Source organism: Ochotona princeps, chromosome 2, assembly GCF_030435755.1.
Source record: "Ochotona princeps isolate mOchPri1 chromosome 2, mOchPri1.hap1, whole genome shotgun sequence".
NCBI classification, from domain to species: domain Eukaryota; kingdom Metazoa; phylum Chordata; class Mammalia; order Lagomorpha; family Ochotonidae; genus Ochotona; species Ochotona princeps.
Genome location: NC_080833.1, coordinates 106261431 through 106278150, shown reverse-complemented (window position 1 = coordinate 106278150; position 16720 = coordinate 106261431). Strand labels below are relative to the sequence as shown.

The following is a 16720-nucleotide window of genomic DNA, read 5'->3' as shown; positions in this document are numbered from 1 at the left end:
GGCAGAGACACAGAGATCTTCCATTTGCTGGTTCACTCTCCAGATGCCTGTATGAGGTCTGTGCCAGGTCAAAACAAGAATCCTGGAAGTCAACTCTGGTCTCCAAAGGGCAGGGACTCCTGTTCTTGAGGCAGCGTCCACTGGCTCCCAGGCTGTGTGTAAACAGGCAGCTGTGGTCACGAGCAGAGCTAGGCCTCGATCCCAGCAACTCCAGGATGGATGTGGACTCCCCGTGTAACATCTTAATGGAGGTCCCAAGCACCCCTCAGCCCCTGAGCAGCGTCTAGGTCTTGGCTTGCTTCCCACGTCATGATCCCATTTTTTGACTTTTCTTTTGGGGGGTTGTTATGGAATGTTCTGCAGAAGTGGGCACAGCTGGAGGAGTGGCAGTGGAGAGAACTTGTAGTCCCATTTGCCAGACCAGCATTCCTGTAGCTAGGCCAATGAACTGGTGCTGGGTTTAACTGCCACTTAGTAACCACTTTGTTCAGCCCCTCAGGTGTGGCTCCTCATTTATCTTCCAATATAGCACTCTAAGGCAGGATACAATTTTACAGATACCCCCGGCTGCAGGCAGCTGCCGAGGCTGCTTTGTACCTGGGCAAGTTGCATACTGCTGGGGGAAAAGCATCCAGTTGCTGGCAGGTGTAGCTCATGCCAACTCTGTTACCTGCACTCGTGTACCAGCATAATTGCGTATTCTTTAAATCTGCAAAGGCAGGGTAGGGCAGTGGACAGCCACCATCTGCTTGTCAGGGCCTATGGGCTGGAATGGAGCCCACTGGGGGCTTTTGATGTAGACAAGGCTGAAAAACCCTGGGAATTCACTAGGCCAGGCCACTGTGTCCAAAGATCGGAGCACGAGCTGTTGCTGGTAGTGAGCTGGGCACAGGGCTTGAAGCACCAGCATGCCAGGGCTCCCCGGGCAAGGCCACAGCACCCGCTGTGGCTGGGAGGCCCACCAGTGACTTCTGGCATCAGCAAGCAGCCTACCTTTTCTTCTCAGATGCATCAGGACTTCCAAACTCAAGGGACCAGAACCCATGGATGTACAGTCTGGCTTCACCGCACATGTTGTATGATTGACCACTTATGTTAACTCCTGTGCCAAAGGGCCACTAATATCAGAGTAATGATGAAGACGTGGGGAACACAGCCATTGGCACTGAGTGGAAATTGTCTGCCTTGTGAAAAGGATCCATTATATTAGCTAGGAGAGTTCCAAACCCAGGATGGGCAAGCTCTATGGCCCTTAATCACAGGAAGTAACTACTGAAGATATGACGAATCTGCACCTTTCAGCAACTTGCAGATTGACTCAGAAATCTCTGAAGGGGGGATGAAATGGGACTGGTAGGTAGCTAGCCTATGGTCATGAGCTGAAAGCCACACTTCCTCTGCTCTTTGCAAATCCCACCCACCTATCAATCAAATGACCCTTCCCCCAGGATGTACTTCCCCTCACCCAAGATCTGTGGGTGATATCAAGAAACCATTTCCCTTCCCAAGATTCTGTGAGGACAGGCAGTGCTGAGGGACGATGTCTCTTCCCACAGGATGGAAGGTGGAAACATGTCTCCCTGTCCCACTCTCCCCTCTTGATCCTCTCCACCGTGAGCATACCCTGTGTGTGTGCACGCGTGTGCATGTGTGTGATTTTACCTTTTAATAAACTTCAAAGACATTTTTTAAAAATGTATAGAGAGGGAAGGTCAATCAACTTACCCAGAATCAAAAAACTGGTCAAGGAGGCTGGAGCTGTTGGATACAGTGTGCTGGACTCCAAAGTCCACAGGGCTCTCTGAGGCACTCGCCTGGCCTGCCAAAGATTGCCAGTGGCAGCATCAGGCTACCTAGTTGATGGTTCCCTGCAGGTAGCAGGTGGACTGTATGAGTCCTAAGGTGCCTCCAGTTCTCAATCTTTCTTCTGTGAACAGCTTTCAGACGAGGCTTAGAAGGCTCACCCAGGTGGAATCTTGGACTCCACAGTACACGGGTTCCCTGCTTCCAGGCAAGCTACCTGCAATGATGCCCTCACTCTGTCTTTACTTGCAAGCTGGCCCACCTTCCCGGCTCTGATCTGGCCTCAGCTCACCTCCACTTCTCTGGCCCCTCACTTCTGCCTTTTCGTAGTCCACTTCAGTCTCAGGAGAGTCAAAAACAGAAGTGCAGAGTGAAGGACTATGGAGGCACATCTGTGGATGCTGCTCTCAGGGAAAATGCTGGCAGAGACCATGAGTGCGCCTTGCTCATCAGGGACAGGATTCAAGATTTATTCAATTTTTTGTGAAGAGTGAAGTTACAGAGACAAAGAGGGACAGAAAGAGTTTCTTACATCTGCTGGTTCTCTCCCCAAATGGCCACTGTGGTCAGAGATGATCTGATCTGAAGCCAGGAGCCAGGAGCCAGGAGCCTCTTCTAGATCTTCCACGTGGGTTCAGGATCCCAAAGCTTTGGGCCATCCTCCATAGCCTTCCCAGGCCATAAGCAAGGAGATGGATGGGAAGTGGGCCAGGACACAAAGCAGTACCTATAGGGAATGCCAGCGCTGTAGGTGTAAGCTTAGCCTAGTATGCCATGGTACCAGTCCCAAAGGTCAGGATTCTTGGCTTGGTGGACTGCACAGGAAGTTGTGATTCCCAGGGAAGCAAATGTTTGCGTAAGTGTGGTCAGAGATGGAGAAGTTGTATAGGAAGGGAAGCTGCCAGAGAGGGTACTGGGTGTCTGTGAATTTTCCCTTGAATTAGCTCAACATCAGAACATGTTGTGAGTTGGGCTGGAAAGGTGAGAGGTGGGCTTGGATCACCGGGCACCTCCAGAGGGCTTCCCTGGCTCTTGAGACTTCTCCGGCATATGGGTATGGAGGGAAGAGGGGCGGCAGGCAGCAACAGGCCAATGAAGGCTCCTGCTTCCCTGGCAGCCTCCCAGCTCCTCAGCAGCATCTTTGAGTGGCAGCCCCTGGCCTGTTTCCTTGAAAACAGGTGAGTTGTGTTGTTAACATTTGGAGTTAACGGCGGCATGCAGAGAAGACAAGGAAACAAGCTTCTGCAGGCAGAGGAGGCGCTGGCTCCTTCATTGCTGAGCCTGCAGGGAGTCTTGCAGCTGAGGGAACCAGACTCCATTTGGGGGAAAAAAATACCTTCAGTAAGGGAGGCCACAGCAAGGAGAGCTCGGCCAGCTGGAGAAAGGAGCCTTGCACAGTGTGCACACAACACAACATGTCTCCACTTTCCAGCTTCATACACTCCCAGGGCTGCCTTTGCCCTTCAGTTCTCTGAGCCGTCAAAGTCTCACGGCCTTGACCACAGGAATCCTCGTGCTCAGCTGGGCTGTGAGTAGCCGGGAGCTTCTTTATCCCCTCCCGCAGTTGGGTCTGCCCCTCCCAGTTAGCTTCCTGCTCCTCTGTCACGCTGCACCCTCCCTCCGACATGAAGGACTCCCACTAGGTGCCGCTAATCTGATTTCCCTCTCTACTTGCTCACCCATCCCTTCCTTGCTGGTGAGTGGCACCACCATACACCTGCTCACACCCCAGACCTTGGCTCACATTTGGTCTCCTGGACAGAGCCCCCAGCGTCCCCCCCTGAAGTAGCACCGATCCACCGATCTGAGTCTGTATAACAGTTCCACCCCACCCCCCTGCTCCCAGTCACCTGCCACCCGCTCTCCTACACACTGCTCTCTGAAGCAGCCAGTTGCCTCTCAGAGGGTAGTCGCGTGTCTTACCGAGCGATGCCCCCATCCTGCCACCTCCCCCACCCCTCCAGTCTCTCCATGCTCCTCCACGGTGCTCAGAACATTAGAACATTAGAAGCTGGTGAGAACTTCAGCAAGGACTATGGGACCTCTGCACTGAATCTCCCAAACTAAAACTTTCCCACTCTCAACTGTCAAGTATTTCTCTTGCATTCACACAGACAAAAAGCTTGTGATTCAGAGCCTTTTATTTCTAAGCGCAATGCTATTAAATGATGAAAGACTTTGCTTCCACAATTTTTCAATTTTTCTCGTATTCATTTCCCTCCTTTCAATTTTCACGGCTTCCTCTTATTAACTGGATTATCATGGCAGTGCTTAATTGATTCTTCTATGTTGTATCCTGAAACATCAGTCTTTCTAGATTGCAGCTGATGAGAAACAAAAGTGGCAAAACTTTGTTCGTCTCTCTTTTAATAATGGAGAGACTAGTGGTGGGGTGTAGTAGGCTAAGCCTCTGAATGAGGTGCTGGCATCCCATATGAGTGCTGATTCGAGTCCCTACTGATCCACTCCTGATCCAGCTCCCTACTAATGTGCTTGGGAAAGCGTGCTTGGGCCCCGGTATCCATGTGAGAGACCTGAGTGGAGCTCCTGGCTCCGAGGTTCAGACTGGCCCAGCTTGGGCCTTTGTGCCCATTTGAGGAATGAACCAGCAGATGGAAGATCCCTCCCTCTCTGTCTTTCCTTCTCTCTCTGGAAATCTGGCTTTTCAAATAGAAATAAATCTTTTTTTTAAGATTTCTTTTTATCTGCTGGTTTATTCTCCAAGTGGCCGCAAAAGCCAGAGCTGAGCTGATCCAAAGCCAGGAGCCAGGAGTGTCTTCCGGGTCTCCCACATGGGTCCAAGGTCCCAAGGTTTTCAGGCGTTCTCTATTGTTTTCCCAGGCCACAAGCAGGGAGCTAGAAGGGAAATGGAGCACCTAGGATACAAACCAGTGCCCATATTGGATCCTGGCACATGCAAAGAGAGGACTTTAGCCACTAGGCTATGGCACTGGGTCCTAAAAATAAATCTTTAAAAAAAAAAGTATTAGACAGGGAGAGAGAGAGAGAGAGAGAGGAAATGAACTTCTGTCTGCTGGTTTACTTCCCCAATTGCCGTAACAGCTAGGGCTGGTCAGGCTGGAGCCAGGAACCCAGAGCTCTACTTAGGTCTCCCATGTGGGTGGCAGCGGTCCAAGTACCTGAGTCAGTGGCTGCCTCGCAGGGTGCTCACTATCAGGGAGCTGGAATGGAAGGTGAAGCCAGGGCATGAACCCTGGCACTCCCACACAGACGGCAGGGATTCTGTCCTCCTTCTTCATGTCCAGCAAAGTACCTCAGCCTGGCGTTCGAAGCTCTTGGAAGCTTTACTCTCAATGTTATCCATAAACAGGACCAGAGTTCTATTCAAATTGGGTTATTCATTGTTTTCTGGATAAGTTGAATTCCTCCCTTTCTAAACCTTGTGTCTTTTCTTCCCATTTCCCAACTGCTATAGGGTCTGTGTCAATGTTTATTGACACAGAATGTCTTCTTGTTAAAATCCTGCTCATTTTAACAATTCACCTTAAACACCACTTTCGGCCAGCTGGCAGCCAGGGGGTTCCAGGTCCTGGGGACTTACGCGGGGGGCTGGCAGAGTGGGCCTGGGGACTCATGCATATGCTTGGGTCTCAAGTGGAGAGTAAGGTCCCATGCTGGCATGCTGGTGTGGTATGCTGGTGGTTCAGGCCTGGGGACTTGCACATGAGCTTGGGTCCTGGGTGGGCAGAGGGTTAGTATCTCAGGCTGGGTTGCATGCTAGAAGATAGGTCTGGAGACTCATGTATGCACGTGGGTCCCAGATGGGTGAGTGGGGCTCCAGTCTGGCATGCCATCCCACCAGAGGAAGACCAGGCTGAGGAACTCATGTGTGGGCATGGGGGATGTGGATTGCTCAGGGAAGGAGATATGGAATGTGTGGGAGGGGAAACCATTGAGGGACTTTGTTGGAGGTAAAGAATGACTTCTGGGGGATTTCCACCAACCAAGCCACTTTACTTGCAGATAAGCAAGGGGGCTGAGACTGAGAAGTTTTGAGGAGGGAAACTGGAGGGCTTTTCTGGGTCAACCAATCTACCCCCTATGTGGGAAACCTGAGCTGGGCTAGTTAGCATCTATCACCACTGCCCACTGCCCACCAGTGCACATGAAGCTAGGGCTAGAAGACCTGCTTGGCAGGACTAGACTTCAGTACCCACCAGTGAGTGTTGGAACAGGGGAAGGATCAACATTAGGCTGGGCCATAAAACTAAACAGCATGTGCGAGAACTGGGTCTGGGGGTACAGCCTGTGGGGGCTATGTGGGTTCACCTTGTGGGACTGCAATATCCACTGGTTTGCTCAACCAGTTGGGGGGGTGGTGGTGGTAATGGGCTAAACTAGGCATGACCATGAACACTCATCTGGGGTTGGGATCTGGCAGGGCTGGTCCAGGCTGTAGCACCTGCAGGTGGACCCAAGAATTAGGTATAGGCTGGGTCAGTCTGCAACATCCACCAGCATACACAAAGACTGACTGGCTAGGGGCATGTCAGGTAAGCTATGTGAGCACTTGCTGGCATGTGTGAGATCTGGGAATGGGGAACCAGGGGAATTCTCCTGGTGGGCTGTAGCTCTTGCTGGTGAGCATGAGTCAGGGCTGAGTGTTGGTCGGGCTGGGCAAAGCTGCTCCTCTTGTTCACAGGTGTGTGGTTTGGCTCTCAGGGGAGGGCTCGACTGGGCCAAACTGTAGCACACTCGCATGTGCAGGAGCCAGGATGGTGTGCAGGTGGGCCATGCCAGGCTAGGCTATCACAATCTACTGGTTTGCATGAAAGCCAGGGATGGGGGCAGGCTGGGCAGGGCTGTATTGCATCTCAGAACTATTGAAACCACTTAAGCCTTGGAATATGCTACACATCAGGAATCCCAGGATGACATAGAGTGGTCTCCTATCTTCAGGTACTGATGCGTTTAGGATGCTGGGAGTGGCCTTCTCCCATTCTCTCCTCCTCCCAGATACAAGAAAAAAAAACTGAAAACAAGGGCCCAGCATGGTAGCCTAGTGGCGAAAGTCCTTGCTTTGCACGTGCCAGGATCCTATATGGGTGCAGGTTCTAATCCCGGCAGCCCTGCTTCCCATCCAGCTCCCTGCTTGTGGTCTGGAAAAGCAGTTTAGGACGGCCCCAAGTCATGGGAGACCTGGAAGAAGTTCCTGGCTCCTGGCTTTGGATTGGCTCAGCTCCAGCTGTTGCGGCCACTTTGGGGGGTGACGCATCGGACAGAAGATCTTTCTTTCTGTCTCTCTTCCTCTCTGTATATCTGGCTTTCCAATAAAAACAAATCTTAAAAAAAAATTGGAAACTGTTGTCTCATCTACTTTCCCTCATTCCTCGACTCTTCAAACCCTAATCAGTGGTCCACATGGGCATGCATCCTTCCCAACTATGTAAACATCATCAAAAATAAAATAAACTATTTAAAATCCAAAAATAACCTACACATTTTCTTCATAAAGGTCTTTATAATGGCCCCAGGCTTGCTTTCTTACTCCTTTTCTAGTGCCAAGGCCATGCAAGCCTCCCCAGCTGTGTCTGATGGCCACCTGAGAGGGCCAGCTCCCCTGGAAGGCTGGGAGCAACACGGGGCTCCGCTTCCTTGTCAGCGCGGGATCCGACACCATGCCACACATTTCCCAGACTGTCCAATTCTGGAGTCTGCTTTCCATTTCCCTATGAATCCTCTCTTTGCTAATGCAGAGAATGTTTTCCCATTATCACAGGAATATTAATCAGATTCCAAATGTTCCATGCTTGTATTTTTGAATATCTGTCCCCAAATTGCCACTCCTTGTCGCTCATAGGCTCATCACACAGAGATTAGAGATATCACTTTTCAATGAAGAGCTGTAAACATAAGAAGATTGTCCCACCCCAAATGCCATACTCTGCCTAGCGGAGCGGACATGCCTGGGAGCATGGGGGACTCTGGGGAATCCAGCGTCATGCAGGGCTGGGCCAAGGAGGGGTACAGGCACCCACAGCTCCCAGGGCTGGGCTGTGCATTCCCAAGGGAGCTTCTGGCCTTTCAGTTCAGAGGGCAGAGTAAAGAGGGGGAAGGGGACAGGGTGGAGTTCTGCCCCAGGTGCTCAGCCAGGAGGCTAGAGAGAGGTGCGTGAACTGGTAACGGGTTTCATGCGGGCTAGCAGATGGGGTCCACTCCATTCAGCCTTCCCACCACTCCCTGGGAGCTCAGGAAAAAGGCTTCCCCCTTCCCACCCCCCCAGGGGCCTTCCTGTCTTCCTCATCCCCCTTCCCCCCCCCGCCTCCTTAAGACTGATGGTCATCACTCCAGTTTCCATGACCCCCCTGCACGTCTTCCCACACAGCCCAGAGGATTTGTCGTCTAGGAAACCAGAGAATTGAGAATTGTTTCATCAATAAATCAATTTATTTAAAAGAATATGTTACAATTAATTACACTAAGTGACATTACCAAACAATTTTAGAGTGGTTAGCTCTAGAACAAGGAATGAAAGAAACACTGTTAGCCATTATGTGTCTGTGTATTTTCATTTCACATTTCTTAAAATCACAAATAAAAAATACAAGATACTGCAGTGAAATACAATTAGAGTTTCTCTCAAATAAATTAAAAGTGTGTATGGCCTGGGAAAAAATGAAGCCCAACTCATTGGCTTACCAGAGGGGCATGATAGACAATCGGTGCCCGGTTTAGCAGCTGGGCAAGCGCCCCAGCCCGCGTTCCTGCCCTTGCGGTTCTGTGCCTGCCCACCCCGCGGCCTGCGGCAACGGAGCTGCAGCTGTCGGCATGAATCAGGCCTGGCTGGCTGTGCTCAGGCGCAGGTGACGAGGAAGATAGAGCTGGAAGACAGCGTGCTGCAGCAACAGCACACTTGCTGCCTCTGTTCTCTCTTCCTCCCCACCTCTTTCTTGCAGCCACACGGTCTCCCTCCAAAGGGAGGCTGACGTGCCCGGGTGAGGCTGGCAAAGGATCCGTAGCATGTGGAGGGTGCAGGACACCACATGCTCTGCAGCGCTGAGCGGATCCAGCCAGGGGCATGATGGCAACAAGGAGTGCACAGAGTCCGTGCCAGCTAGAGATGACAAATCACCGGGTGGGGATGGGGGTGAGCCCCCATACAACTGCCTCCTGGGGGGCCAGGTCCACAGTGGGCAACTCAGGGAGACTGATACTATTGCCTGTCAGGGCCCCATGCTGCTGCTCCAGGCAAAGGGGCTGGAACTATAGCAGGGCAAAACCCAAAGCGACTGGCCCGTGGGGTTAAGGGATGCGACACACTGGGCCAGGTCAGAGGGTACTAGGACAGTCATCCAATTCCTCCCTGAGCACTCTGGCCAGGCCTAGAAGCTGTCCTGAGCACGTGTGCACACACATGTGACCTGTGCTGAGTTCAGGCCTGGGGCGAGGGGGGAGGAGAAAATGGAGACTAGAATAAAACTACAAAACATGGTGGGCCTGGAGCCCCACCCAGGGGGCCCTTCCTGCAGGAGCAGGTGTTCACGACCTGGGCTTCCTCCTGGTATGTTAACAGCTCTGGCCTTTGGCCACAGAGACCAGAAACACACGTGCAGGGACTGGCCACGGCAGACTAGGAAGATACTGCTGACTCCGCGGAGGGGAGGTTCCCCTTTCTCAGGGACAAACTGTAGAAGACAGTTGGGTAGGAGCCTCCCTGAGGGGAAGCCAGGACTGAAGTGAATGGTGGGGGTTGGAGGGAGGGAGAAGAGTCACAGAGTACACTGCTTCATGCAAAGGGGGTTGGGGTCCCATGGCCCTGCCCAGCCACAGCGACCTCCACATCAGCACTGGGGGGCTTGCAGCAGGCCAAAAGAGAAGGGGCCACCACTTAGGGGCTCCCTCCTCCCCACTGCCTTACTGCACTGGGTGCTGTGTGAGTGGGACAGGCTCAAGCCGATACTGCTGCTAGGTTCTGCCAAGAGGCCAGCTACCTAGGCGCCCCTCGCCCAAGCATCCAGTGAATGGTACACCAGGAGGGGAACCCAGCACCATCTGTCCACTCTCAGGGGCCTCCAAACCCCTGGATCTCCTGGCTGGAAGCCCGCATGTGCGCCCATTGTGGCCAAACTCTCAGGCTTACCCCTTGCCCTCCCTCCAGCAGGGAGTAGGAGCTAATTGCTGCAATCGTTAAGAACTTCAACAAAGCCAGTGCCGAAAGCGTCTTTAGCATCTTGGAGTGGAAAATCAATATATCTTCTTTTTCAGGGTCCTTTGGCTCATTATTAAATTCATTTAAGCCAAAAGAAAGCATTGATTCTGTGTCAAAGTTTTCAATTCACGCATCACTTTTAACAATTGGAAAGCCGCGGTGCTCTGTCCAATGCTTCGCACTCTGGGGTCCCACCTGGGCTGGAGGGGCTGTGTGTGGGGGGGTGGGAGGATGCGCTCACTGGGCCACACCTCCCTGGGGCCAGCAGCAGCAGCCAGGATGACAGAGCAAGAGTGGTAGAAAGCTGGCCTTGCAATCATGGGCACAAACAAGCTACAAAAAGCAAACTTTCAACCACCCCAGTGCTGCTCCAGGAGTCGGCCACACCTGGGACTGCCCTCTGACGAAATAGAGCACAAGACACCACAGCGCGGCGGTTCTTGTTTAGAAGCTGGAGAGTGGGCGAGCGTGGGGAAAGGATCAAAGATGTGTTTGGTTGCATCTGGGGCTGACTTAGCATTCTTGCGGGAACAGCCACGCACCTGGGGGACTGCCCTGCCCTGGCCAGTCCTGGAACAGCCACTCAGCTGAGGGGCTGCCCTGCCCCCATCAGTCCTGGCCTCTGACATGGGCATTTGGTCTTGGGTCTCAGAGGCCTAACTGCAAGATCAGATAAGAAACTTTTCAAGGGAAAAGGAAGGTTTTCCTTCAGTCTCCCTGTAACTAGACAGTGGAGATCCATTCCTAATCAACCATGTGCCCACTGCTCCTTCCTGGGACCTCCGCGGGGACTATGGTTTGGTTGGCACAGAACATGGCCTCGCTCCAAGTTTTCTAAGGCCTTGATGATATTATCAGATCCCTCCTCAACACTGCTGGCTAAGGAAGTCACAAAAATGTAAATAGTTACAGGTGGCTACTGGTCAGGGATGGGCATGGGTAAAACCTCATCTCATGTACGCAGGGCATCTCTTCTTCCTTCCTTTGCCCTGTATCTGTCCAGCCTTGTGCCTGAGGTGTTGGCTCTAACTTTGGTCCATAAGACCCTCCCTGCTGCAGAAAAGGCAGGGATGTGTGAAAGAGCCACGGTGACATGTTCTCCCACGGGGTCCTGAGGCACCAACCTCCCGAGCCCACCTCAACTCCACAGTGGGCCAGCTGAGACGGCAACCCAGGGGCCTTTGGGGTGCAGGAAGGAGATGACGCGCGATGTGGCTGGAGGGCCGTGGACAGGGCTGAGCCGGGCATCCAGAGCCTGGCCGCCTCGGGAAGCGCCCCCGGCCTCCCCTGCAACCCTCTGGCCCGGCTTGGGAACCACGCCCCTTACTCCGTGGACTCTACCGTGACCCATGGGCCCGAATCTGCGCTCGAGACAAAAAAAGTGTGGTGGTGGGGAACCCCAGCAGGTTGTAAACTTTTCGAGTCCTTCGTGAGGAGAGGTATTTTTCCCTGTAATTTTTTTTTTCTTTTTAAAGTTTGTTTCAAAATAAAGAGAGCAAGAGAGAGGTCATGAATTATCTAGTGAAAGGTGTGTAAAAACACAAGCTAAAAAAGGTACTGCCATCGATATGAAATTTAAAAAGAAATATATATATGTATATACGTGCAGCTAATTTATGTATATATAATTTTTACATACATACATATATATGTCTGAACAGTGCAAATGGATGAAGTTCATAGTTCCAGTTTTAAAAATATAGTACAAGGAGAGTCTGTGGGTGTGAGGCCCAGGCGGGGGCAGGGACGCCCCCCTGCCTGTCTCAGCTCGGCGGGGGCAGGGACGCCTCCCCCCTGCCTGTCTCAGCTCGGCGGGGGCAGGGACGCCTCCCCCCTGCCTGTCTCAGCTCGGCGGGGGCAGGGACGCCCCCCTGCCTGTCTCAGCTCGGCGGCTCGTGGTGCTGCCAAGCTGTCGTTCCCCACCAGCTGCTCAAGTCCAGAGACGTGACCTTCAGAGGGGCTTATTAATGAGATTTAGTTTAGGGCTCTTTGACATCAGGATTTCTTTCCTATTTCTCTTCTTCTGGGTTAATGGTTACTCTGACACGGGAGCTGAAGGGAATGAGAAAATGAGGGCGAGGGGAAGGGCAGGGGACAAGGAAAGGCTAGGTGGCTACATCCCTCTGCTGTGACCTCGTCATCTGGAAAATGTTCTGCAAGGGAAAAAAAGGAGAGGGTTACTGGGCAGACACACCTTCTTCTCAAGCAAGCTTAAGAGGCCCAGCTGGACTATGGTGTCTGCTTGGCTGCTTCTCACCTAACATTACAGTTGGGGAGATGTGGGAGGGACCTGGATCATTAATTATTTGGTTCAGTCTCTCTGTGGTACAAAAGAAAAAAACAAACAACAAAAAATCCCAAACAGATCTAGGGAGTTGCAGAGAGAAAAAGCTGGAAGAAAACCCAGATATAACCCTCCCAGCCCAAGGCTCTTGGTGCTCTATTAAGAATATACATTTTGGGGCCTCGCGCAATAGCATAGCAGCTAAAGTCCTTGCCTTGAATGTACCGGGATCCCATATGGGCGCCGGTTCTAATCCCGGTAGCTCCACTTCCCATCCAGCTCCCTGCTTGTGGCCTGGGAAAGCAGTCAAGGACAGCCCAAAGTCTTGGGACCCTGCACCCACATGGGAAACCTAGAAGCAGCTCCGGGCTCCTGGCTTTGGACTGGCTCAGATCCAGCCATTGCGGCCACTTGGGGAGTGAACCAGAGGACGGAAGATCCTCCTCTCTGTATATCTGCCTTTCCAATAAAAATAATAAATAAATCTTAAAACAAAACATATTAAGAAAAAAAGAAAAACATATTAAATTTTTTTTTTTATGTTCTTAACTTTGCCTCCTGATCCTCGCATTTTCTTTGAGAGTAACCAGCTAATTATTTAAGATCGTCCAGCTTCTGCTCCAGGAAGACAGGAAGACAGCAATAGCACACGGCCACCTTCCTTCCGGGTTAGCTGCAAAGATTCCGTCATGTGCAACAGGAGCACAGGACAGCTGCCCCTCCGGGCTGGGAGCACCTTGGAGGGCGAGGTCACCAACAACACAGACAGAAGGTGTGAGCGAGGGCACATGCCACGGCCAAGGCTCGCTCTCTGCAGCAGGGAGGAAGCTGGCCTTGCGTGCACAGCCGTTCACCACCCAGAGGTCAGCCTCGCTAGAACAAGGTGCTGGCTCACAGGGAATAGCCCAGCTCTAACTAACAGCTCCAGAAGGACCGAAATGGAGCAAAGGGTCCCAGGTATTTTGCCTTAGGCCTACAAATTCTAAATGTATTTAAAAAAATGACAAAGTGACTGCAACAGTTACTTAGAATTACCTCTTTTCTCCACTTGAGCTCGCAGAACACCCTCTCAAAGCATTCGTGCATGTAATTGAACTGGAAGACAAAAGCGACAAGCAAAGGCTGCTAGCCTAGAGTGACTTCTCACCGCGCCCGGGAGGCCACGCCTTAGCACCCAGCTCAGGCTGGAGGAAAACCCTGACAAGTGCCACGCAAGGCCAGCGTGACTCACTTCTTGGTCTCTGGCTCCTTCTAGTGGTAACCAGGAGTCTAGCAGCATGTGACACGGCCAATCCTAGCTGAAGTCCTATCTGGTGGATGCTGACAGACATCCAGACAGCTACTGCCCCTGCCTTCTCTCCATCCACAGCTCAGGGAGAACCTCCAGTATGCTGCACTTTCCCCAAGTAGGCCTCCCATCTCCTACTCACATATGGTGTGAAGATCTTCACCCATCGCGGCTTCTTCTCTCCCCGTGCGTATTCAAAACAGAAGGCCATTCCTTCTTCATCCGTGTCCCATCGCTGCATCTCATCCCATTCGAATGCTATCACTTGGTTCTAGAAAATCCACAACAGGAGGGTGAGATCTGGGGTTTGACTTGGAGAGTGCTGGGGAGCCCGGCAGCAGGAGTGAAATGGACAGAGATGTCCATCTGCACCGGGTCAGGGGAGAGGCTGTGGTGCCCAATTCCCTTCCGCAGTAACGGAGCAATGGAGAGTGCCTCCAAGGACCCCCGGGCTGCACTCTCACCTCCAGCTGTCCCTCCTCAGTGCAGGCATGCAGCTTAAAGTGCGTGATGCTGATGGCCGTGATAACGTGTCCCTTCCTTCGGGAGTCACAGGCACAGTGGGGGAAGATGATTTCATTGTAGCCCTCACAAGTCCTTAGCATGTTGAGGTACTAGGAGTAAAGGAGAGAAAGTGTTACTACGGGCCTCAACCAGGATGGAGGGTGGCTGATGGGGTCAGCGCTGCAGCTCAGCAAGGGAAGACGTTGCCTGCAGTGCCAGCATCTCATAGCAGAGTGCCAATTTGAGTCCTGGCTGCTCTGTTTCCTATCCGGCTCCCTGATAATGTGTCCGGGAGGGCAGCAAAGATATCCCAAGTACTGGGGCCCATGCCACTTACGTGGGAGACTGTCCAAATCTCATACTTACAAAATGCTGAAGCCAAAACAGATTTTTGAAATTAACCATTTCACAGACACCTAAAATAAAAGACTGCCTGTGCTCACAGGTAATAAACAGCATAACCAGACTAGAAGTCACGCTAAACGTCTAGGCCTCCGTTCTTTTCACTAACCAGACAGTCCTCAGTGCCACGCCACTGTTCCAAAGGTCTTCAGTATGTTTCTATAGTTGTTTTTTGTTTGTTTGTTTGTTTTGCTTTCTTTTTAAATATTTTGGGGCCTGGCACGGTAGCCTAGTGGCTAAAGTCCTTGCCTTGCATGCACCAGGATCCCATACGGGCATTAGTTTGTATCCTGGTTCCTCCACTTCCCATCTAGCTCCCTGCTTGTGACCTGGGAAAGCAGTGGAGGGTGAGTAAACCCTTGGGATCCTGCACGTGCACAGGAGACCCGGAAGAAGCTCCTGGCTCCTGATCAGCTCGGCACAGGCTGTTGCAGCTACTTGGGGAGTGAACCAGTGGATGGAAGATCTTTCTCTGTCTCTCCTTCTCTCTGTAAATCTGACTTTGCAATAAAAAATAAATCTTTAATTTTTTTTAAATTGCAAAGGCAGAGTTACAGAGAGAGAAAATCTTCCATCTGCTGATTAATTGCCCAGATGGCCGCAATGGCTGGAACTGGGCCAGTCTGAAGCCAGGATCTTTCTTGGGGGGTCTCTCATGTAGGTGCAGGGAGCCAAGGCCTTGGGTCATCCTCCGCTGCTTTCGCAGCAGGGAGCTGGAAGGGAAGTGGAATGGCTGGGACATGAACCAGTGCCCATTTCCATACCTCTTTAAAAAGCCAGGTATGAGAGACAGGTGCCACCCGACGTCTCTGCGTCACTCAGGCTAACACTGCTAGCACTATGTCTGTTCTCCACTCTTAAACTGGCCCATGTTTTATTCAATGTGGTACTTTAGAGTCAAGATGGGAGAGAGTGAAAGGAGATGAAGGGGAAAATAGAAGAGAAACAGGGAGAGGAAGATAAGGCGACTCCAAGCCTGCGTCCTCTCAGGACGGCCTAGGAAACAAGCAGGCAGCCTCTGCCTCCACACACCAGCTGTGTGGCACAGAACGAGCAGGGCTTACATGTGCTAAATGCTGGAGAGAAGACAATGGCTGCTAGGGAGATGAGGACACACCGGCAAGCTGCCTCCTGCCTTCCGGGGAGAGGAGGAAGGGCACACACACACACACACACAAGCAAGGACTCAGGCAGCCTACAGCTCAGGCACCAATGAATGGCACTTAAGACCACTCCTATTATCATCGGGCACTGTGTGAGAAGGCTTGAGGGCTCAGGAGAAAAATTCCTCTCACACAGGCTCTGCTTTGTATCTCTGCCATGGTAAAATAACAGCAACTACATAGGTGAAAAATCCTAAAAGATTAGCAAGAATACAGGGACAGGGTCAGTGTCATGACACTTCAAGCACATTGGTTTTCTTTTCTCATATTCCCCTCTTGTCATCTGACTCCCGTTTTTTTTAAAAAAGATTTATTTTATTTTTATTGGAAAGTCAGATATACAGAGCAGGAGAGACAGAGAGGAAGATCTTCCGTCTGATGATTCACTCCCCAATTGACCACAATGGCCAGTGCTATGCCAATCTGAAGCCAGGAGCCAGGAACTTCTTCGGGTCTCTCACACTGGTGCAGGGTCCCAAGGCCTTGGGCCGTCCTCGACTGCTTTCCCAGGCCACAAGCAAGGAGCTGGATGGGAAGTGGAGCTACCGGGATTAGAACTGGCGCCCATATGGGATCCCGGTGTGTTCAAGGTGAGGACTTCAGCCGCTAGGCCACCGCGCCAGGCCATCCACTCTCCATTTTTAAATACGACAGAAGAGGGTGAGAGGGAACAGGGGAGAACTTTCCTGGGTTTTAATCAGCAGCAAAACTTGGGGGCAGAGAGCAACTCACAAAGCAGTGGCCAGGCGGTTGCGTCCAGACTACCCAGGGCTCCTACCCTGACCCCGTTACTTCCTTGTTGAGCCACCTTGGGCAAGTTACGTAACTTGGGCAAATAACTTCATCCTAGGAGTCCAGTTTCCTCTTCTATAAAACGGGAAATAACATACCCCACTCTAGTGTTGCCTGTGGGCATCAAACACATTTAGCATAGTACTTGGCACACAATAAGATGTTTAACAGATGACAGCCAGAAAGTGATGTAAAAATCTCCATTATCTTTAGCTAGGAGGCTAATTTTCTCCCTCAAAAATGCCCTATGTGAGCCTGGAACAATGGCTCAATAGGTAAATTTTCACCCTCAGAGTGCTGGAACCCCATACGGG

At 51.7% G+C, this 16720-nt stretch overlaps 1 protein-coding gene across 1 annotated transcript in view; it reads right to left on the bottom strand.

The window, feature by feature from the left end:
* Positions 1-12000: 12000 nt before the first annotated feature.
* Positions 12001-16720, bottom strand: part of SNX27 (sorting nexin 27) — a 75992-nt gene continuing 71272 nt past the window's right edge. The window contains exons 9-12 of the mRNA XM_004588897.3: positions 14010-14159; positions 13688-13816; positions 13293-13352; positions 12001-12126 (exon numbers count right to left, since the gene is read on the bottom strand). Coding sequence (XP_004588954.1) covers positions 12079-12126; positions 13293-13352; positions 13688-13816; positions 14010-14159 — 387 coding nt within the window. The 3' untranslated portion in view covers positions 12001-12078. The remainder of the gene's footprint in view (positions 12127-13292; positions 13353-13687; positions 13817-14009; positions 14160-16720) is intronic.